This window comes from Juglans microcarpa x Juglans regia, chromosome 4S (assembly GCF_004785595.1).
Source record: "Juglans microcarpa x Juglans regia isolate MS1-56 chromosome 4S, Jm3101_v1.0, whole genome shotgun sequence".
NCBI classification, from domain to species: Eukaryota; Viridiplantae; Streptophyta; class Magnoliopsida; order Fagales; family Juglandaceae; genus Juglans; species Juglans microcarpa x Juglans regia.
Genome location: NC_054601.1, coordinates 3,460,353 through 3,482,771, shown reverse-complemented (window position 1 = coordinate 3,482,771; position 22,419 = coordinate 3,460,353). Strand labels below are relative to the sequence as shown.

The following is a 22,419-nucleotide window of genomic DNA, read 5'->3' as shown; positions in this document are numbered from 1 at the left end:
AAACAATCATAACAAGCCACGGTCGTCAATTATGAGGTTAAAATGGACAAATTAGTTGCTTTGACTTCCTTTTTTTTTTTCTAAAAAAATATATTATGAGATTGTCCAATTAATTGATACATGGGTTAACGTGGTCACTAAGCTAATTGTTTTAGATTTGAAAATCATGGCAGAACATGCATCAAGTATCTTAAAATTACTTCTAAAAGTTGTCTTAAACCTCTATCTGCAAGTGAAAATAATGAGAATTGGTTCATTATCGACGTGAGTCAACTAAAGAACATAGTCACATACCAATGAATGAAGAATATTGGTGCATTAACTTGATCAAAGATTACATGGCTATCTTGATCAAAGATCACATGGCTATCCTTTGGCATGGCTTAAAAAATGTATGTCATATACATACCTTTTTTTTTTAAAGAAGAGGATGAGAGCTAATTTTATTAAAATATCTTGTGGGAGAATATAAATCCACACGCAATTCGCATTTTTATTGAATCTTTATGAATAGTATTAGAACCGGTCCGAGTTTAAGTGTGAGACTTGAATTGTGTCACCCACAATAGATTGACGTAACGAATTTGTCAGAAATTTGACTCGTAGTTAGCAAATTAAAACATTCTACATTTTAATATTTTATCGAGCTTATGTGCGCATTTTAAAATGAAACCTTCTACTTTATCTTTACAAATCTCAAATATTTTGAAGAAATCTCGGCTTTTGGTGTGTAATGATATCTAGCTATATACTATAATGGGAGTAATTTACGGAAAGCTCAGTTATTGGATTATGAGCATTACACAGAATATCACCTATTCTGATATGACCGAAAACAGTACACAAGAACGCAGCTCCGAAAAGCACCTCACTGTCAGCAACAGGCTATTAATATAATTTAAAACGAAATCCAGACTCATCAAGCGAATTGCCTCATTTATTTTCAAAACTTCTCACAATTCATCTCATCTATTCATTAATTTTTTTTTAAATTTACACACAAAATAAAATAAATAATTTAACTTTTCTAAATTTTAAAACAAAAATAATATTAAAAAAATATATACTTTAATTTCAATTCATCTCATTTGCGAAAACAAACGAGCCTTTAATTTGCATCCTTTGTATGTCAAAATCATATAGAAAATGAAATTGACTACAGGTAAAACAGTTTGTACAACTACAAATATGACAAAATTCTCAATCTTCTGGTGGTGGTAAGCTTTGACGTACAGCGAAAAAAAAGAGCTCCGAGCCAACAGGTAAGGTTTAAATGTAGAAAGAATATATTGGTTTTCTATTTTCTTTTTCTTTTTCTTTTTTTGGGGGGGGGGGGGGGGGGGGGGGGGGGGGGGGAAGGGTGTCCTAAGAAGAAGAAAAAAATCACACTTTATTGTCAAAACAAATAATAAACAAGTATGGTACTGGTTTTTTATACTCTGCTGCACACACTTCCATCCTCAGCTACCAATACAACCTAAGTAGACTGCATTCATTGCTCTATCGAAATAAATTTTGAATCGACAACAATGAAAATGAAGAAAAACAAAAATGCAAACTCACAACAAACCTGTGACCAAAAAGAATACCAAGCAACTAACTCAACAAAGAAACTAAAATAGATATTCAAACCACCAGAAAGGAGGAAAAGAGGCGTAGGGAAAATCTCTGATTCTGTCCATCCTCTCCATTGAAACAAGCTTCTTGGGAGCAGAAGCAGCTAAAAATGCACTGATGCTGTCCCTTTCACTCCTGAGTTTGTGTTCCCCACTGCACAAAATAAAACAGCTTCGCACTTAGAATGTCTAGTGAGTTATAAAAAGGACATAGAAAGTAAGATTATCACAAGAATATGTGAAGATTTGCAAGGAAGGTTTCATCCACCTGCAACCTAAAACTGCAGGGAGCCGAAGAAAAAATCAGGGGATAAAGGAGACTCAGAATAATTGAAGGGCCATCTTGAGTTTGTTCTGTTTCCACTTGGGTAACTTGAAAAAAACATCCTTTGTCATCCCAAATTTCTCCCTGAATTCGGTAGAAGACAGATACGTCTGCATGTGAATTAAAAGAACTCAGAACTGAGATGAGAATGACAGAATGTATATACGATGATATAATGCAATATCAATTATTTACCTCTCGTTTGGTCACATCAATCTCCGTAATAGGATCTGATGATGTTATTTTAAGGCGTTCGTACGGGTATACTGGGAGACCTTCCTCATCTTCAACTTCACCCTCTTTCACATCCTCCCGTATGGTCAGCGATTCTAGTTTTCTGCTTATAGAGTTCTCCTTATCATTTGTCTCTGGTTTTTGTTTGGGGGCCACTGGGCTCACTTCACCAAGGAAAAAAAAAGTACATCAAATTTAAGCAACTTCTAAGGTTAAGGTGCATTAGTAATAAATTTTGCTTTCAAGAAACTAAAAGATGCATACCCTTAAGAGATCGAGGTATGATAGCTTCTCGTGCTGGTGGAGGCTGTTCAAAAGTGGAACTTAGTGTTGCAATACCTGAAGGTTTGGAAGCCAAATTTCCCGAATCTGGGGTTACAGATCTTGGGTAGAGCTTTCTCACTACAGGGGGTGGAGTAGAAAGGTTTCTGGCATTAGGGTTCTCAAAATTGGCGGCTAGTGCATTGAAAGCTGGAGACCTGCCCCTTACTCGAACTCGGTCGGGGCTAAAAGACATGCTTCTGGAACGCTGTGATTTGTCTGGAACACTAGACCTTCCTCCATAAGATACTGGTGTTCTCCGTTTGGGTTTCTAAGTGTGCATCATATCTCATCAGTAAGTTAAGGTCAGAACGGTGGCAACAAGAACCCAGATATCTCATGAGATGGTGCGATGTACTATTTCCTATGTTATATTACCTTGACATGTATTACCAAAGTTTTCCAACATGATATGAAGACTGTAACTAAAGTATAATTAACTGATTAGCGCGTTAAGCTGACATATCTATCAGTTAAACAAGCGTTGAAAGTGTCTAGTGGGTTATCTTTCAACAAAAAATAAATAAATTTAAGCTTTCATAACCTTAAATATTGACCTCCGGACCTTCCTAAAATCACTAAACTCTGTTAACTAATCAGTTCTCTCTTGAAAAAAACAAATCATAAACCAATTAATATTTCTTGTTTATGAAGAAAAATTAATCCCGCTTGTATATGCTATCTTATCAAGTAATTAACTTCGTTTGAAGTTTCTCAATCTGACATTATAAGAAAGTTGGATAAAACGTAAAGCACAACTTTTTTGGAGGCTTCGTGCAAAATTGCGGTGTCGTATCACAGATTTATTATGGAAAGGAACCCCATAGTTTCTGATTTCCTAATAATAGAAGGTAATTCTTGGGCTTGGTTAAAGACTTGACTATCACACTAGTAAAACAGTTATAGTCACTTGTATACGTCCTGTGTACTTGGGCTATGCCTATTTTCATTTCTATTAATAAAATGTCTTTTACCTATAAAAAAAACAGTTATAGCTTTGATCAACATGATAATTGAAGAAGTTGTTTCCATCTATAGTTCTTAGTTGTTGTTAGGTTTTTTCTTTGTATATTTCCTCTATACTTGGGCTATGCTTTTTTTTTATTAACAAAATTTTAACTTTACTTAAAAAAAAAAATGAAGATTCAAGAAGTACCTTAGACTTATTAATACTCTAAAAAAAATGACCGAAATCCAGAAGAAAACAAAGCAAAAATGCAAGTGCAGCAAAATAATAAATTACTGTCTAGTCCAAAATTGCCGAAAGCAAAGTACACATTAATACATCTTTATGTGGTAGAGTAATGAATGCACCATGTTATAATAAATGGAATGCCTTCAATCCCACAAATTATTAGGCAACACTTGCTAAAGTTAGACAGACAAACATGCGAATCAATATGACAGATGAGATCAGCATAGGATGACAGAGAGACCCACGAACAGAATGTAAATGAACTCGGAAGCAGTTGCTCAAGATCAAGATCAAAGAAAAGTTAAAGCGAGCGGAAAGGTTTAACTTACATCAACAGTTGGAGTACCCCCACTTTTCACCAAGGTAAGCTTCCTTTGGAATGAGTTCCCAAGCATCTATACCCAAATGAAGAGACTTTTACGAACATTATAGTCATAATTAGTAATAGTTTCACAACAATTACAAAGTCACTTACAGCAGATTTTGCAGAGTCCCATTCGAATAACCGTGTGAAGAAAGGCGGCTCACTCCCTTCCATGACAATATATATCGGAGCTTCACGAGATAACTTTTCTAGAAGAAAATCATGCTCAAGAAAACTCTGTTGAAAGTGAGAGGCAAAAGTTAAGAACATGCAATGAAAGTTTCCACGATTCTGGAACAAAACCATGTTGAATTTAACTCAAATTCAAAAACTTAAATGAGCAGTTGGGTTTCAGTTAGCTCAGAAGTAAAGTCTTTTATCATACATGGAACCTACTGCAGAATCCCATCTAAATCAGGAGAGGTAGGGTTTAAGAAAAGGGAGAGAACTACCTCATTATACTTTGTAAAACCCATACTAGTCTCACCTCCCCAATAGTTAAAGCATGCGCTCTATTCTTAGAGTCAACTTGTTGACCAACCCAGACAAAGATCTCTGAGTGAATATCCAGAATGAATATATCTTCAGTCATCAAATCATCCTGAGTGAAGTTGTAGATCTCTGTCACCTGCAAGAATGAATCAACTTAAACTCATGGTAAAAATTAAATTAGAATTTTAGAACTAATATAGCATGACTTTCAGGCAAAAGGCCAGAACCCTATCCAAAGCACTTCTTACACGACCCCCAACTTTTTTTTTGATAGGTAATAAGCAATTGTATTGATAAAGATAGGCATAGCCCAAGTACACCGGAGGTATACATATGAGTATACCAAATTAAGACCTAGAAATTGTTACAAGGAAATCATGGAAGCTGAGACCATTTAACTCTAAAGCAATGGCCGCCCACATAAATAAAGTCTTCCAAAAAAAGCTCTTAAACTCCTCCGACGAGCATTCATGATCCTCAAAGAATCTACCATTCCTTTCACTCCAAATACACCAGAAAATACAAATAGGTGCCATCTTCCACACTGCTACAATCTGTGGTGCTCCTGTGATCCCTCTCCAGTAGCTAGTAATTCCACCACCGTTCCTGGCATTACCCATGCGACTCCCAAATTGCTGAAAAAGTAAGTCCATATGTCTCTTGCAAAATCACAATGTAATAGTAAATGATCTACCGTTTCTCCAGTATTTCTATACATATAGCACCAATCCGTAATTATGAGTCCATGCCTTCTTAAGTTGTCCATGGTTAGTATCTTCCCTAAAGCTGCTGTCCAAACAAAGAACGCAGCCTTTGGAAGGTGCTTTACTCCTCCATATGTTCTTCCAAGGAAAATAAGGTCTATCCTGAGCTGAAAGAATGTCATAAAAAGAGTGTACCAAAAATTTCCCGTTCTTGGAAGGCCTCCATTCCATCATGTCGTCAGCTGGACCCGCGGTAGTGATGTTATATAATAAGCTGAAAAAATCCACCAGCTCACTCACTTCCCAATCTTGTGCCTCCCTAGTGAGATTAATGTTCCACTCCTGTGAACCTTGTCTAACCAACCTCACATCAGCCACCATAGCTTCCTTTTCTCTTGCAATTCTGAAAATGTTAGGATAAGCATTTTTGAAGGCCATATCTCCCACCCACACATCATTCCAAAAGCTGATTCTACTGCCCTCCCCCAAACACAGCCTAGTATTATTCGAGAAAGTCTCCCACCCTTGCCTTATGTGCTTCCACAACCCAACCCCATAAGCCCCCCTCCCCTCATTAGAACACCAACCCCCCCTTGCACACCCATACTTCGCATCAATTACCCCTTTCCATAAGGCTTCCCTCTCATGATTTTAACGCCACAACCATTTTCCCAGTAGAGCCTTATTAAAGAATCTAGCATTGCGAGCATTCACAGTATGAATTTCGTTTAAATAGGGCTTTATACACCATGAAGGTGAACAACATCATCTATCTCATCATATTGGTTTCATAACACTCTTTTTTCTCATTAGTTACATAAATATTCTCATATGAGAATACATAACTCAATAAACTATAAAGCATCTAACCAGGATGAGCTACACTAAAAAAAAGCATAGAAACACATGGAACATAAACAAAAGAAAGTACTTCCTAAAATGCCAGCAGTTTTCATTACAAGCATCATAACTGAATGAATTTGAGGATCATACAAAGATAATCAGAGTACAAGAATAAAAATGATAAGCTATAAGATATACACACCTTCAAGTTTCCTGCAGATCCATGTGCAATTAAAACCATGGAAAAGAAAAGGTCAATTTTAATTTGAACCAACCGGATACAAAATAGGGGAAAATATATAAATGTTACTGACCAAAATTTTTAATTGTCCATACCTTTTGAAAAATTGCAAGCAAATAGGTGAGGATCACTTTCAGCATCCCTGACAATCTTTTGGCTGGGGTATTCAGATTTCCCTCCCAACAAAGCCCAAAACTGATCAGATTCGGCACCTTCCTTTTGGGTTTTGGACTGTACATTTGGCTGCAGACAATGAATAAGCATATGAGAAGAAGATAGAAATACTGAAATCCTGATGCACAGAACAAATATAGCAGCCATATGTTCAGATGAATTTGCAGCCATATTGTCAACAAAGTAATCCACCAGTGAATTCATCGATAAGACTCAAAGATATATAAAATGTATCTAGCCATCCCCAGTAGTGCCTCTGTTCAAAAAGGAAAGAATCTATATATGTTGACTCATTTTCCTTTTATTATGGACGAGTAAAACAAACACAATCAGACCTTTATCAGATCAAGCTGCCTCTCAACCAGCTCCTGGTTATCTGATGTTGTGAGGTTTCCAGACCATGTAAAGACGGCAGAGTCACTATGTAAAATATAACAGTAGGAAGAATTCAAAGATGATGCAGCCTGATTCAAGAAAAGAGAGAAAATGAAATGAAAAAGTAAAATTATTTTAACATAGAGAACAGGTGTATGCCAACCAAAGATGGGGGAAGCCAGCAAATATCTAGAAGATATAATCAGTTTAACCAATAGAAAAAAAATAAAAAATAAAAAAACTAAGAAAAAGACATACTGCTTCAACTTGTATTGCTTGCATATTATCAGGTCCAGTGCCCTGGACACGAAACAATGCAATACCATCCTCTTTATATGTATCATCCGGAATTCCCTTCTCCACAATGCAAGTTTTGAATCCATCACTTAGACCGCCCTGTTAATTTCATATAAGTTGACTTGGCAGTCATTTGAATTTTTACTTGGTAGTATTTTGTAAAAGAAAAAGAAGAAGATGGGTTTATTAATTTAAGTTCCCTCCACTGTATCTCAGAATTCTACAAACCTTGAGAACAATAAAACTCTGGAAGATTGAATAGAACTGAATGGGCTCATTTCCCTCGTAGATGAGAGCCTAGCAATAAATAATGAATGCCATGTGTGAGGCATATGAAAGCAATAAAGAAAATAATTTTGTCGATCAAACAATGGTAGTTACAACTCACAAGTGAAAGAAACAACCTGAGAAGGAAAGAACTTCAATGATTCAAGCATCTTGCTTGCCAGTGAAGTAGCTGAAGCCCTTTCCCCCTATTTCCAGAAGCAAATACATTACAAGTAAAAAACTAGTGGGTTGATAATTGCAGTAGGGTAGCCAAAATCATTCTTCCATTTTTGTGTGATTATGCAAAAAGATATCCATTCAAACACAAAATAGCTATAGACGAAAACAGATAACCATAGCTTCTGGTCTCCAGAGCCCATACTGCAAGCAAAGCAGTCTGTGTCAATAAGTCAGTACACATGCTTGATTAAATTAAGAGGACTTCTTTAAGAAGAATTAATTTATGACGTTCATATAAAGGACCTATTTTAACATGATTATTATTATTATTTTTTTATATATGTCGGGGAACAGGGCCCTTCAGACTCACCCCTACAGAGTAAAGCTCGGTCTCGTGCACCGCACCCTCGGAAGTTTCCTTACACGGAACTTGTTAAATCGCTGACTTTTCACCGAGGAGTGTGGCCCCAAAGGAATGTTTGCACCCATGAGGTGTTGAACCTTGGACCTTGAAGGGAGTGATACCCCAAGACCAAGGCCTTCACCACTTGGGCCAACCCCTTGGGGTTATTTTAACATGAAACTTAACCATTCGAATGTATCTAAACCAAATTAAATAAAATCATTTCCCATCTCACATCACAATCCATCTTAAAACTGATACGAGATTCTCTCTTATTATTTGTCACCAATCAGCACAACTCATTAGGTATACAAAGCTTTTAAAAAAACTGTTAAGGAATTTGTTGATGTAAATAGGGTAAAATTAAAATTTATCAATCAAATCAAAATTGCACAACATGCATAATGATAAAGCATATAAACTAATGCAGGGAAAGAAAGCAGAACTAAAAAAATAGTCAGTAAATAGGCTATCATAGATGCCATGTACTCTTCCAATAAAAAACAATGAAGCTGAGTTATTTCCCATTCTTAACCATATGACCTTCAAGGTCCCCAGGCCTTTCTTATCAAAATGTTTGTAAGGCTATAAATGATGTAACATGGTATTAAAATATAAACTAGAAAAGTAATCACAAAATGCACAAAACATTTTCACCTCAACACTCTGCTTTCCAAACCATGTTCCAATAAGGTATTCTTCCTTATCTTCTCCTGGAAATGAATACTGAAAGATATAGCAATCTCCACTGTAAAACTTTGATTGATCCGAAGCTGGAAGTAGAATCTTTTCCTCGCCATTCACACGCCAAACCTGTACAACCAGGATTGAGCAGCCATCAGCAACAGCACTATAATCCGAATTATAAATTTTTTTTAGATTGGCACCGGGTGTTTGGGAACGTCCCGACAAATCCAGGGGGTGTACAAGCCCTTGGCTAGGAGTTTCCCGCAAGTGCACCTCGGGTAATTTAAGGGAAAAATCCCCTAGTTCGATGGCCCCTAGAGATTGTTTGCGCCCAAGGGGATTTGAACCTTAGACCCGAGGGGAGCATACCGCCAAGCCCAATGCCTTTACCACTTGAGCCAAACCCTAGGGGTTATAATCCAAAGTACAAATTGACTCATGGTTTATAAACATGCAACAGTGTTTCCCCATCAGATGAAAAAATTAGGGGTGGTTTCTGATTTGGAAAATTTAGCACTAATGGAAGAGATTTCATGGAGGCAAACATCGAGGGTGTTGTGGCTGAAGGAAGGGGATAGGTGTACAAATTTTTTTCGTCAAATGGTGAACTCTCATAGAAGATATAACGCAATTGAGTTTCTTCGTGACAGGGACAGGTTGATTAAAGATCAAGAAGATGTTAAGGCCCACATTGTGCATTATTATGAGCAGTTGTTTTCAGAGAATTTTTCTTGGAGACCAAAACTGGACAGCCTTTTTTTTAACTCAATAGAGCAGGTTGATGTTGTGTGGTTGGAAAGAGAGTTTGAAGAAGAAGAAGTTCTAGATGTGGTAAAGGGTATGGACAAGGATAAGGCTCCGGGACCGGATGGATTCTCTTTGGCATTTTTTCAAGTTTGTTGGGATGAAGTTTGAGAAGAGCTTGAATGCGACTTTCATTGCTCTTATTCCGAAAAAGGCAGGGGCCGTGGAGATAAGAGATTTTAGGCCTATTAGTTTGGTAAATGGCATTTATAAAATCATCTCTAAGGTGCTGGCTAATCGTTTGAGTAGGGTGATGGAGAGGATAATTTCACCATCTCAAAATGCTTTTGTGCAAGGTAGGTAGATTTTAGATTTTGTTTTAATTGCTAATGAATGTTTGGAAAGTAGGTTGAAGTTGGAAAAAGCTGGTATTCTTATTAAATTGGATATGGAAAAGGCCTACGACCATGTAAGTTGGGATTTTCTTGATTATCTATTGAGGAGATATGGCTTTGGTGTTAAATGGCGATCGTGGATAAAGCATTGTGTATCGACTTCAAAATTTTCTATTTTGGTGAATGGAGAACCGCCTGGTTTCTTCTGTAGTTCTCGCGGTTTGAGGCAAGGTGATCCCATGTCCCCTTTTCTTTTAGTTATGATCATGGATGCCATGAGTAGAATGATTGAAAAGGCTGTGGAGGGTAATTTTCTGTCCAGTTTTGTGGTGGGTAATGAGATAAGGAATAGTTTAAAGATTTCTCATTTGTTATTTGCTGATGATACCTTGCTTTTTAGTGAGCCTGATTCGGATAATATATGTGCTTTAAGAGCACTTTTGCTGTGTTTTGAAGCTGCTTCGGGGTTAAGAGTTAATTTATCGAAGTCTGAAATTGTTTCTGTGGGTGATGTTCAGAATTTATCAGATCTGGCAAAACTTACTGGGGTGCAGAATCTCTTCATTGCCTTTGAGGTATCTTGGACTTCCTTTGGGGGCTTCTTTTAAAGCTATAAACATATGGGATGGGGTGATTGAAAAAATTGAAAGGAGGTTAGCTGGATGGAAGAGGATTTTCTTGTCTAAGGGGGGAAGACTCACTCTTATAAAAAGTACTTTGTCTAACTTGCCCACCTATTTCCTTTCTCTTTTTCCTCTTCTGGCAAGGGTTGAAAGGAGAATTGGGAGTTTATTTCAAAACTTCTTATGGGGAGGCATAGGTGAGGAAAAGAAGTATCATTTGGTTAGTTGGAAGAAGGTTTGTCACCGTTGGATCGCGGTGGTTTGGTGATTAAAGATTTAAGGGTTTTTAATAGAGCTTTACTTGGGAAATGGCTTTGGAATATCAATTGGAGAGTAAAGCTCTATGGAAAAATGTGACAGATGTGAAATATGGAAGTTTGTGGGGAGGTTGGTGTTCTAAAGCATCTAGCGGAGCTTACGGGGTTAGTTTGTGGAAATTTATTAGAAAAGGTTGGGATTCCTTCTCCAATAATTTCAGATTGAAGATGGGAGATGGAAAGAGGATACTCTTTTGGCATGATATGTGGTGTGGGGATACTGCTCTTAAGCTGGAATTTCCTGCCCTTTTCAGAATTGCAAGGGATCAAAATGGAGCTGCTTGTGATTTATATTGCAGTAGTAACAATAAGGTTGAATGGAATGTTATTTTTAAAAGGGATGTTAATGACTGGGAAGTGGATGAAGTTAAGGCTCTGCTGGTTAAACTTTACAGCTCAAAACTGGTGCAAGATAGAGAGGATTGCATGGTGTGGATTCCTGCTGGAAATGCTAAGTTTTCAGTTTCATCTTATTACAGAATTTTGTCAAGTCATGGTAGTTGTTTATTCCCTTGGAAAAGTATTTGGAAAGTGAAAGTTCCTTCTAAGGTTGCTTTTTTCTGTTGGGTGCCTACTTTGGGCAAAGTATTGACCACTGATAATCTTAGAACGAGAGGTTTGTTGATTGCTGATTGGTGTGTTTTGTGCAAAAGGGATGGTGAATCTGAAATCACCTTTTCCTTCACTGCGAAGTGACAAGATTCTTGTGGAACGAGGTTTTGAGTTGGACAGGACTATATTGGGTAATACCCAGGGAAGTGGTGGATTTATTGGTAGGGTGGAAGGGTGTGAAGGGCTGTAAGAAGGAGGTGAGTGTTTGGAAAATGATTTCTCCTTGTCTTATGTGGTGCATTTGGTTCGAAAGAAATGAGAGATGCTTTGAAGATAGAGAACGTTCTTTGGAGATCTTAGGGTTTTTTTCTTGAGTACTTGGAGTTCTTGGGCTAAAGCTTTTGTAATGGCGGATAATTTTCTGTTTTAGCTTTATGGTGTTAGTATTCTTTTTGTTCCTGGAAGTTGTAGGTATTTCCTTTGTATACGTCCTATGAACTTGGGCTTATGCCTATTTTTTTGAATAAAATTATTACTTATAAAAAAGAAAAAGAACCTAAAAGAATCAATAATTGTCTAGTGCTTCTTAGTTGTCTCTTAAGCCCTTTCTATGTATAATAAGAAAATATTTCTCACAGAGCCTTTCTCCCTTTCTTACATTTCTGGTCAATCTTTCTCTCGTTTTTTTTTTTCTTTTTTTTTTTTTTACCCTCAATACATTTTACAAGTCATCCAGTCATTTGTATTGTACTTCCTAAAATCCAAAGTTCCTGTTTCGGAGATCACAGGTATCTTACTGACCACATTTCCTGCCGCCATTTCCCCATGCCTTTTTGGCATCTGCTTCCATTCAGGTACATTAAGCAGGTAGCATTTTGGAGTTTCCAGGTAAGTGGTACATCTAGCAAAACTCTTGTCCAAAAACAACTTTTGGAAGACAAACCCTAGTTTTAGTTGGCTATTAAGGAGAAAAAAAAATCCTCCATTTTCAAGATCCTGACTTAACAGCTAGTCTGGTGAACTAAAATATGAATACAGATATCAATACAGCACCTGTAGATTCCCGGTGCAGTCAATGTATGGCTGAGGTTCTTCCTTAACTGGATCAGATTTTAATAGACCCTTCACGTTAACACCTTGGCGCTTTAGCAGTGCTACAGAATCATTGAGAATGAACAAAAATAAGAATTTCATATGAAAAATGACAACTGCTAGGCTGCTGTTGATGATGATGATGATAGTGATATTTTTTTTGGTGGGTAAAGATAAACTATCACAAAGGAAAAAATCATCCAGAAAATATTTTAATCACTTACCTGCAACTTTGCCTCTACCATCCTCTGACACAGCTACGTCAGTTGTATGAGGCCATGAATCAAACTTGGAGCGGAACATCACTGTCTCAAATCCCTCGATTACACGAATGATGTGAGACTTAGGTCGATTGGGGCCATGGACTAACTCCTGTTTGGTGAGATCAATAATAGAATGAGTGCCATTGAATATTTATCATCAAAGTGCCTAACTTATATTGGATTTAAAAAAAGAAAAAAAAAAAGCAATGAGCACTACTTCTGCAGCTCCACTTGCACTCTTTCTATCATCAAGAGAGGTACTTCTCCCCATCCATACAAACACTTCTATCCCACAATCGAGTAAGTAGCATTTATTTGTGTCTAGCAAGTCCCTTGTCAAAGAATCAGCCTCAACAGGTTCTGCCTTCCCCTTCTCAACGCTTTAAAGGAAAATATATATCTGTTAGCACTATAACATAATTGGACCCCACGATAAATTATGATCAATGAAAAATTCATTGGACTTGCATCTTTCAAAAAATATCGAAATAATTGAACTTTTTTCTCATTTTCTTACTAAAAACCTCGGAAAAGTTTGAAAATCCTAAATTATAACAAAAGAAAAACAAAAATAATGACACTTATAATAATGTGCAACAGTGAAAGTAAGAATGCAACGCAGATGATCTAAACCAAATCACATCTTCCCCCACATGGGACTGGTGAAATCACAGGTTTAATTCTGTCTATTAGCATGAGTTATGTACTTACCTGTCCAAAAAAGAGAAAAAGAAAAAAGAAAATATATATACATAGATAAAATATACCTGAATACGTATATCTACCTATTTCCAAAATAAGGTGTTGGTTGATGGAGAAATAACGGGATGTGAAGATCAGTAGGACGAGATCCTTGGGATATCATCACAAATAAAAGAAACAAAACATCATATTACCTGTATAGCTTAGTAGGATGAGAATCAACAGTATTATCCTCGTCGCTAGCTGTTTTCCTAGGAAGTGGAGCAAAGCCACCAAAGAAGCTCCAAAATTCTCCAGTTTCAGCATCAGCCATCAACTTTCCATCCTCTACATGGAAAGGTAAGTGCATTGACTCAAAAAGGTGATATTAGTTAACAATCATCTTTGAGCTTCTGAATATAGTAGTCCACTTACCAATTGCAGCTATCTCACATTTCCCATCATGATGAGTATCTTTAATGTACTGAACAACTTCTAATGCTTTAGCCCTCTCTTGAATGGACGAGTTGGAACCATTAAATTGGAAAATTTTTGACTTGGTGTCCAGAATAAAAATGTCATCATGGTTGAGAGAAGATCTAGCAAAAGGAACCTGTCACCAACAATAACAAATCAACAATGAGAGAAGATATATTTTATATCATACAAACATAAGTCATGCTTTTAGTTTCCCCCCCCCCAACAGAGAGGCTTGTCCATAGACTTGCCTCTTTTACATGGACAACATGTTTTCCTTTACAGACAAACAAGCGTGTCTTGTGCTCTTCAGCCTCAGCATGCTTGAATCCTGATGAAACTCCACCTTCTTGAGGTATGATACATGGTTTAAAATAGGATAGGAACTTTTCAGTTTCATGACCCTGTACTTCGCGATACTGAACGGCACGTCCTCCAAGAGCTGCATCAAGTTCGATTGTCTTGATTGCTGCTGCACCAGCTTCATCCTGTTTGAACAAAGTTGAGCTCATTAGTTGTAATTTTCATCCTCAATATAGAATTGGACATAAACAACATTTACATGCCAATCACTAACCTGAGAGGTATCTTTACCAAGCCAATAATGGATGTCATGGCGCAAAGCGCCACTTTTTAAGGCAGTCGTCTGCAAGCGGTTTCAGAAGCAAACAACTTAATTAGCAAATGCACATATCGATATGATGCTGTAAGGCACCACTTTTTAAGGTGGTTGTCTGCAGATAAGTATAACAGAAACAGATCACAGTACATAACATGATTCTTAGGCAGCTAGTAAATGAACTTTTAAGCACCTATCTACAAAAGTATTTCAGATATACAGGACTTACATCAAGAAAATAAAGATGAAAAACTGCAGTCAAAGTTTAAATTAGTATACAGCTATTCAAACACTCAGGAATGATGATCTTACTCCCAATATTCGAGGAAAGCCAAGTTAGTTCCAATAAAAAAAGATGGAATCACAACAATACTGTTTTGATTCTATGGATTCATTGGATTGCAATAGAATTACATCCATATAACCTGTATTTTGTGCGATGAAAACTAGAATTATCAAATCAATAAATATAGTGATATGAGTACCTAGGTCGATAGTGGTATAACTTAATTGTTAAAAATATTTTTTTGATAAGTAAACTTAATTGTTAAAGATATGGTTTTACACATAGTTACTAAACCCAGATCAGTCCGCTAGGTTGGACCAGTGAACTGGAAATGGGTGCCTCGACCAGTCCAGGTCGATAATAAAATCTATTATGTGTATGACTCAGTCAAACTCGATGGGATTTTCGTTTCATGTTTAATCAGACAGGTTTGTACTGTTAAGAGTTTCTTTTTTGTTCTATGTACTTCATGGTACAAACCTATTTAATGTTAAACATTTATTCTATAATATATTGGCATTTTGATCTTTATCAGCGGGAGAAAAACTATACTGGGAGTAAGATCATCTTCCATGATCTTGAAATGTAAAATAATTCATAATTTTTACATCAGGGAATACATCTTCCATGATTCATTCATAATTCTGATTTATGTAAAATAATTACGGAGAAAAGTTATATAACTTGAAATGTTTGGAATTACTTCCATATCAAATTGTTTGACCTCATGACAGTCTTCATTAAATATATACGTTTATCTTTATATGACTTTCTTGCTATGTACATATAAATTCTTTTCCTAATTGTATCTCTTGATCCATTCCTTTAATAATCAAAATCCAGTGTTCTCTATTACCTACTTTGCCCATGCTTTTCTAGACACCGACTTCATTCCATATCTATATCGTAATTTAAATATTTGGTGAGCTCCTTTAGTTTATCTTGCATAAAACGAGCTCAAAAATTAATATCATACAAAGCATGTCATTATATATTACTTTTTTCTCATTTTATGCACATTACAAACGATTTGCACTTTGTATATTGATTATTGAGTCTTTCCAATGTTTCAAAACAGGATTAACTTTTTTAGTTAATATTTCAATGACCTTGCAGTTCAACTGTTGACCTAATTGAGGGAACAGCATCATCAACAGGCAAAATGTAGTAGTTTAACCAACTCTATAAGGAAATGCAAAAGAACATTCATTCTAATCATTTCAAAAACCTTCAATATTGGGTGTCATCTGAGGATCATGGTACACACAAAATCTACCATGAACTTCATCCAAAATACTAAAGATTATTGAGATTAAGCACATATTCCATAATATGTCCATGGCATGTTGTGTTTCAGCAGACCCAGTTAAGGTTGTTCAGGTGAAGGATTGGGTTTAGCAACAAAATAAAGGAAGAAAGATTCCGGCCATCACATTAACAACTATAACAGTGAGAAATATTTTAAGCCACATTCAGGTGATTATCTAATATAAATAAATACGTACCAATTTCGGATCAGAACCAAATTGCTTACCTTCAAGATCACATAGGAATCCCCTGTAAAAAACTTTCCAAAAGTAGACTTTGGCACAAGAACAGGAAGAAAGTTTTCAATGCGCCATATTTCAAGTCCACTTTATGTTGTCAAGGAGAATAACTGGGAACCTTCCTAGGAAAGAGATTGAATTTATCCAAGATAAAAAGAACAGACGTGGCAGAAGAAGCAGCAGCAGAACCCACAACATGTTTTTAGATTTTTCATATGTTTACCCTAAATTACAACCTAAGTTTATTAGCGGTAGGGAAATTGTCAAGGAGAAGATTTTTATATGTTCATCAAATCCTAAAACTGTGAAGACGTTGAATATTCACAGATAAAGGATACGCCTTTTGTCCAGCTCCTTGGAAAGCTGGATCCAAATCTCTCATGGAAACAGACATTCAGTTTTTGCAGCTTTAACCAATTGATTTTCACCACGATGGCTTGAAGATAGAAACAGGAATAACCAGTTACATGAGTCTCAACTCAAAATAAAGAAGGGTAAATATAATTGAAATATTATTAAAGGAGACACAAATAACCAAAAACTTCTGCTAACTACTCACTCCCGCCAGCACAGAAAGCTCTTGCTAATACTCTTACAAAGAAAAGGTGAGCAAAATTATTGACATCTATCAATTGTTAAAATGAGGCAGATATAAATCTCCAAAAAAAGACAAAGTAAAATGGAAAAGCCAAAATCCAACCATGGATTTGGTCATTGCACATGTGATTTTAACTTATTTATGCCGGGAAAAATTAAATAACAGTTCAGTTTTTGTCAGGTAGATAATGTGTTTCTAATAATAGTCTAACATCTATACAAGCTTAGTCACAACATTTTAGCATAATTACAGAGAAGTATGAGAAGCATACAGGCTCACTGCAAACCTTTAACGAATACTAAAGGAAAAACCTTCAATTTATGAAATTAAAATGGACTGCTATCCTATCATCATGATATATCCAGTAATGTCCTCCATGGGAAATGTTTCCAATAATTTTTGGAATTTAGTTCAATGTCTTCATTAGGTTAGAGAGCCTTCGCATCTAGGCTTTCATATGTTTTCTTAATAATTCACAGGCATTTTGTTGCAGTGTTCGTGATGGTCACCAATAAAAGTCTCTCATCACAATTGACCCGAAACTACAAAGTCCTCTCAAGACCGTTTCTCATCTCATATAACTCTTTTGAAGTTGCAATTTAGACAGATATCCGAGATGTCACCAATTCACCTTCAAAAACTAACCACGGTTTAGTTAGGATTTTGATTCAATTAGTATCCCCTGATCTTAACCCCTGTATTATCATGTATTTCCAAAGAAAGCATAAAAGGCTAGATGACAGAAATTTGTTGAGGACCTTGAGAAAAGTAATTGGTGAAATGCTTGCCAAGAAATTGGAAAATCATAACCCAACATGTTTTTGAGTGACCTTGAAAAGCTTTCAATATCATTTCAGGCTTTGGTTTCTCCATGAAGTGCTTACTTTCAAAAACAACTAGAAAGTGTTCAGCTCAGCTGAACGCACTATCACGACATTGATTCAAGAGTAATTGCCAACTACCACTCATCAACTGAGATGGCTGACTTATCCAAAAAAAGAACTTCTTCAGTTGATATGAAATAAGCTAACTACCCAGCAGCCAACTAACTTGAAACTCGTTATAAGTAGCCCATGGTTGTTATACATGTCAGCATAAAAGCATACACAGCTGTTCATCGGAAAGATATATGACCGCAAAAATTTAAATGGGAAGAGAAACATAACTGGAACACTGTAGAGATATAAAAATGATGTTACATATAAAAAGTTTGTGTATGTCTTATAACTGGAGCAAGGAACTACAACAGAGGAGGTGGACACCGAGTGTTTATGGAACTTGAAATTTATTTCAGAGGGGTCTTTCTCCAACAGCTGGCTACTTGTATCGTTCACTAAAAAAACCAAATTATAGCAGTACGTCACCGTTTCCACTATTAAACTGATTTCAGAAGCCCAACATTCTTATGTAATGTTACGAATACCAAAATTCCGTGCTTAAAATAAAGAAGAAGAAGAAGAATACCAAAGTTCCGAACTTCGATACAATGTGGTTTACAAAGCACCACATTACACATAAATTCGAACAGTTTCAGCTCAATCACGTCGCAAACTACGGTGTGCTGGGGGAAAATCAGGCAACAGAACCCTCTATACGACCCAGATCAGTAAAATTCAATCATAACAGGCAAATCCATGAATCAGAACAACCCACCACTAATAAGAAATAAAAAAAAAAAGCAAAAGACGTCAAATTTGCTAATTTCCAGAACTATTAGTAAAGAAATAATAGAATTTTACACGTTCTACCGTTCGATAGGGTTTAACTCCTTGGATTAAGGAAAATAAAAAAGTATCCAATTCACGAACTCAACAAGCATTTAAAGAAAAGTATGGGTACAAAAACAAAGAAGAAAAAGAATACGAAATGTTGAGGTGAGGGTACCTGGAAATGAAGGGGGGAAACGGAACGAAGGAGCACCCAGATCCAATCTAACGAAGGAAATTAAAAGAAAGCATCACGATGAAAATTTTGGAGGACCAGAACAGTGGAAAAAGGCAGGGGAACGAGAAGAAGGAAAGTGAGACAGAGAAAAAGAAAGTGGGGCTGAAGAAGAAGAATTTTAGAGGGTAAAAAAAAAGGATGAGAGAGAGAGAGAGAGAGAGAGAGAGGGGGGGGGGGGGGGGGGGGGGGGGGGGGGGGGGGGGGGGGGGGGGGGGGGGGGGGAGGGGTTGGAGTGAATGATGACGACGACGATGATGGAAGTGCCAATCGTGCTTATCACTAGCGGCGGCAGCTGTTGCCCCTCCCACCTTCACTTCCTCACTCGTCAACTGATGATTTTCTAATCTCTTTTGTTTTCGGCTGTTTAATTAATTTCCATATGTTGCCAAGGAAATAAAAAATCATCTTTACATCTTTTCTTCCTTTCTTTTTTACTTTTCTTTGTGTATGACAATGGATTCATTGATTCAATGATTTTAGTCTCTATCAATGTCTTCGCGGTTAAATTAATTTCAATGGAAAATCAATCAGCAACAGTGAATTCAGGTGCCTTTTTAAGGTCAAAACTTGGTGGATTGTTTCCAATCCGACGAATGGGAAGGTGAAACGTTAATCACAACAGTAAAAAAGGTTGAAAAAGAAAAATATGCCAAGATACCTTTACAGGGAGAATTTGTTGTCGTCGTCTTCGTGAGCTGTTATGTTTTTTGTATTCTGTGAGATTGTGCTTTTTGTTTGTTCTGTAATTTAGATTTATTTTTTTATTTCTTTTGAAACTTATCAAATTTGAAAAAAAAAAAAGGTGAAATTGGAGTATCAATAAAAAATATATATATACTTATCATATAGAAATCTCATAAAAATAAATTTATAAATTAAAATAATTTTATATGGTATATTAGATTGTAAAATTACTTTTATTATAAAATAGATCTAATATATTATTTTAAACTATATCAATTTATGAATTTATTTTTATGTCAGAAGCATTTCTCATAAATAAATGATGGGATGCACAAATGAATGACTTTCCACTGAGGTTTGGATTCTTAAAAGCAAAGCCTGCTTAAGGTGTATTCATTTTTGCTGTTTTGTTTAGTTTTTGAGTTTTGACGACTCTTAAGCTTTGAAAGCATTTCATCTTATTTTATTTTATTATTATAATTTTTTTAAAATTTCACATAAAATATAATAAATAATTCAATTTTTTTAAATTTTAAAATAATAATAATGTTAAAAAATAATATTTTAATAATATTTTATTCAACTTTCAACTTTCATTTAAAACTATTTTATCTCATCTTACTATTCAAACTACACCTTAATTTGTATAAATGTATCATTTTTTAGATATAATATTAAAATAGGTAAGTCATGCGCATTCTTTTCTAAAAAAGTAGGGGTTTACACTAACTGACCAAAATCGGTCGTCAATGACGTGAACCAGCTACTGGAGTCTGAAACCGACTGAAATCAACAACGAATCGGTCGGCCAGCAGTCCAAAACATTAAAACCCCGGTCTGGATTGCATGTAAACCGGCCAATAATATATATTATTTTATCCTTATGTAAAACAATGTTGTTTGTTTAATACACCAAACAACATCGTTTTCGTTAGGGTTTTATCAGTCTTCTCCTCCCTTCTTCTTCATTTCAATTCCTCTTCAGCTCTCCTCTCTCTCTCTCTCTCTCTCTCTCTCATGCAGCTTCGTCCACTAGCTCATCTCTCTCTCCTCTCTCACACAGTGCCACCAATCTTTCTCTCATCGTGACCTTTATTATCTCGCCACTCTATCATCGCACCACTGATAAGAAAATGACGAACTAACTGGAATCACACCGAAATCGAGCTTGCCGGTTTTCTCTCCCTTAATCGGCCTATTTTTAACATGTAAGAAAAAAGTCGATTTGATTTCGGTTTTGGACTAAAACCGAACCGCCTATGTCGATTTTCACTCCTATATATATATAAAAGTAGTTCTTATCATAAAAAGACTAATTTTTTCATATAAGCTTCATTTTGTCGTTTTTTTTTTCAAAGAAAGTATACGTTATGACTATACAAATAATTTTCCTTCATATATATATATACTAGGTCGGAACAACGTGCAAAGCACGTTTGCCTAGTTCGGTAAAACATCGATATTTATAAAACATTAGTTTATAAATAACATAATCCAACACATATTTATAAAACCAACAAAAATATCAGTTCAAAATATGAGTCCTTTGATATTTTTACTATGATTCATCATTTTGTGTCATCTTGTATTGCATCAATAGAGACGACGTTGAAATTCTTGTGTTGTTGTTGGTTGAGTCGATTGGGGTCTACTAAAAGCTCGATCATCCAATCTTTCTGCGAAACTTCTGCTACAAGATTTTTTATATATGGCAGATGCTCTTGCAAAGGAAATTTTTAATAGGCTTTTATGATTAATAAAAATTTAAAGAACAGATATACTGAAAATTAATATAAAGCTCAATGTGCTCATAGATAATGTAGTAAACATGTCAACAATTCTAAAATGGAATTTTTTACTCACAACGATAAAGGCAATGGAAAATAAGAAAACATACATCACCAGCGTGATTTATAAGTTTAACTGCCGAACAACCGAATGCTTGTTCTACAATTTCACTAAACATAATAGCAGATAGTCTTCATATACCATTGTCGAGTTTAACATATGCTCGACAACTATAAATTTGATGGACATGTCATTTTAAGTTAGAATCAATAAAAGTTATACATTAAATCTATCACATAAATTATCCAACAAAACAAAAAATTTGAAAGATACATACCGTGGTTGAAAAATGTTTTGGTGTTTGCAATGGTAACAAATGAGGTATCATTGTAATCATACGCAGTTTCTTTATTGCAGTCAATACATGACATGTAAAAAAATATCTAGCGCAAGTCAACCACAATTATCTTTGCCTTTATCCAAAATCTTGCTTTCTACATTACATTAGAAACAATTTTTTAGGTGAATTGATTGTATAAATATTTGAATTTGTTACAAAGAATAGGATTTTACCTGCATGGATTGTAAACTTTTAATGAACTCAGCAACATCACAATTCTTGATTATTTCTCGAATACCAACAGAAGATAGAGATGTTGACGGGTATGTCAAGCATTTTGCAATAATACTCTCAAGTAATAAGTCATTAATCACCACCCTTAAAATTCATAAAAACAAATGCAACATAAAAAATAAAAATATGGAGATTTTTATATTCAAGTGGCACGAAACAAATAATGACTTATTTGTGATAATTACCACTCTTGCAATGAAGTTGCCTCAGGAAGAACAAGATTGATCACAAATTTACTTTTCGGACGCGATGAAAGAGACAATCCTTCATTGGAAATAGAGATCATAATTAATGCAAGTATATACAATATAAAATAAAATATAATATTGTTAATTATTAAAAATATCATTATAAGAACCAACTCTTATTCATGTTCCAAGTATAACTGGCTTTGTCTTTATTATTTTCGAGATTTTTTTGTATTCATCTTGTACAAATTGGCCCCACATAGTTAAAT

At 35.6% G+C, this 22,419-nt stretch overlaps 1 protein-coding gene across 2 annotated transcripts; it reads right to left on the bottom strand.

Annotated features, from left to right (window-relative positions):
• Positions 1 to 1,366: 1,366 nt before the first annotated feature.
• LOC121262821 (villin-4) lies at positions 1,367 to 19,009 on the bottom strand. 2 transcript variants are annotated; one of them, XM_041165444.1, is made up of 24 exons: positions 18,797 to 19,009; positions 16,653 to 16,750; positions 16,302 to 16,401; positions 14,440 to 14,508; positions 14,114 to 14,350; positions 13,821 to 13,998; positions 13,601 to 13,733; positions 12,922 to 13,084; positions 12,666 to 12,813; positions 12,403 to 12,503; positions 8,689 to 8,844; positions 7,586 to 7,654; positions 7,410 to 7,478; positions 7,143 to 7,280; positions 6,845 to 6,973; positions 6,431 to 6,578; positions 6,297 to 6,307; positions 4,543 to 4,683; positions 4,167 to 4,292; positions 4,021 to 4,086; positions 2,440 to 2,767; positions 2,137 to 2,339; positions 1,885 to 2,051; positions 1,367 to 1,770 (listed from the first exon to the last, which is right to left on the bottom strand). In XM_041165444.1, the coding sequence occupies exons 2-23, from the start codon at positions 16,706 to 16,708 to the stop codon at positions 1,938 to 1,940; spliced, it is 2,883 nt and encodes a 960-aa protein (XP_041021378.1). In that variant the 5' UTR covers positions 16,709 to 16,750; positions 18,797 to 19,009; the 3' UTR covers positions 1,367 to 1,770; positions 1,885 to 1,937. The 2 variants fall into 2 exon arrangements, with proteins under 2 accessions (XP_041021378.1, XP_041021377.1); XM_041165443.1 differs by lacking the exon at positions 18,797 to 19,009 and adding an exon at positions 18,377 to 18,507.
• Positions 19,010 to 22,419: the final 3,410 nt, after the last annotated feature.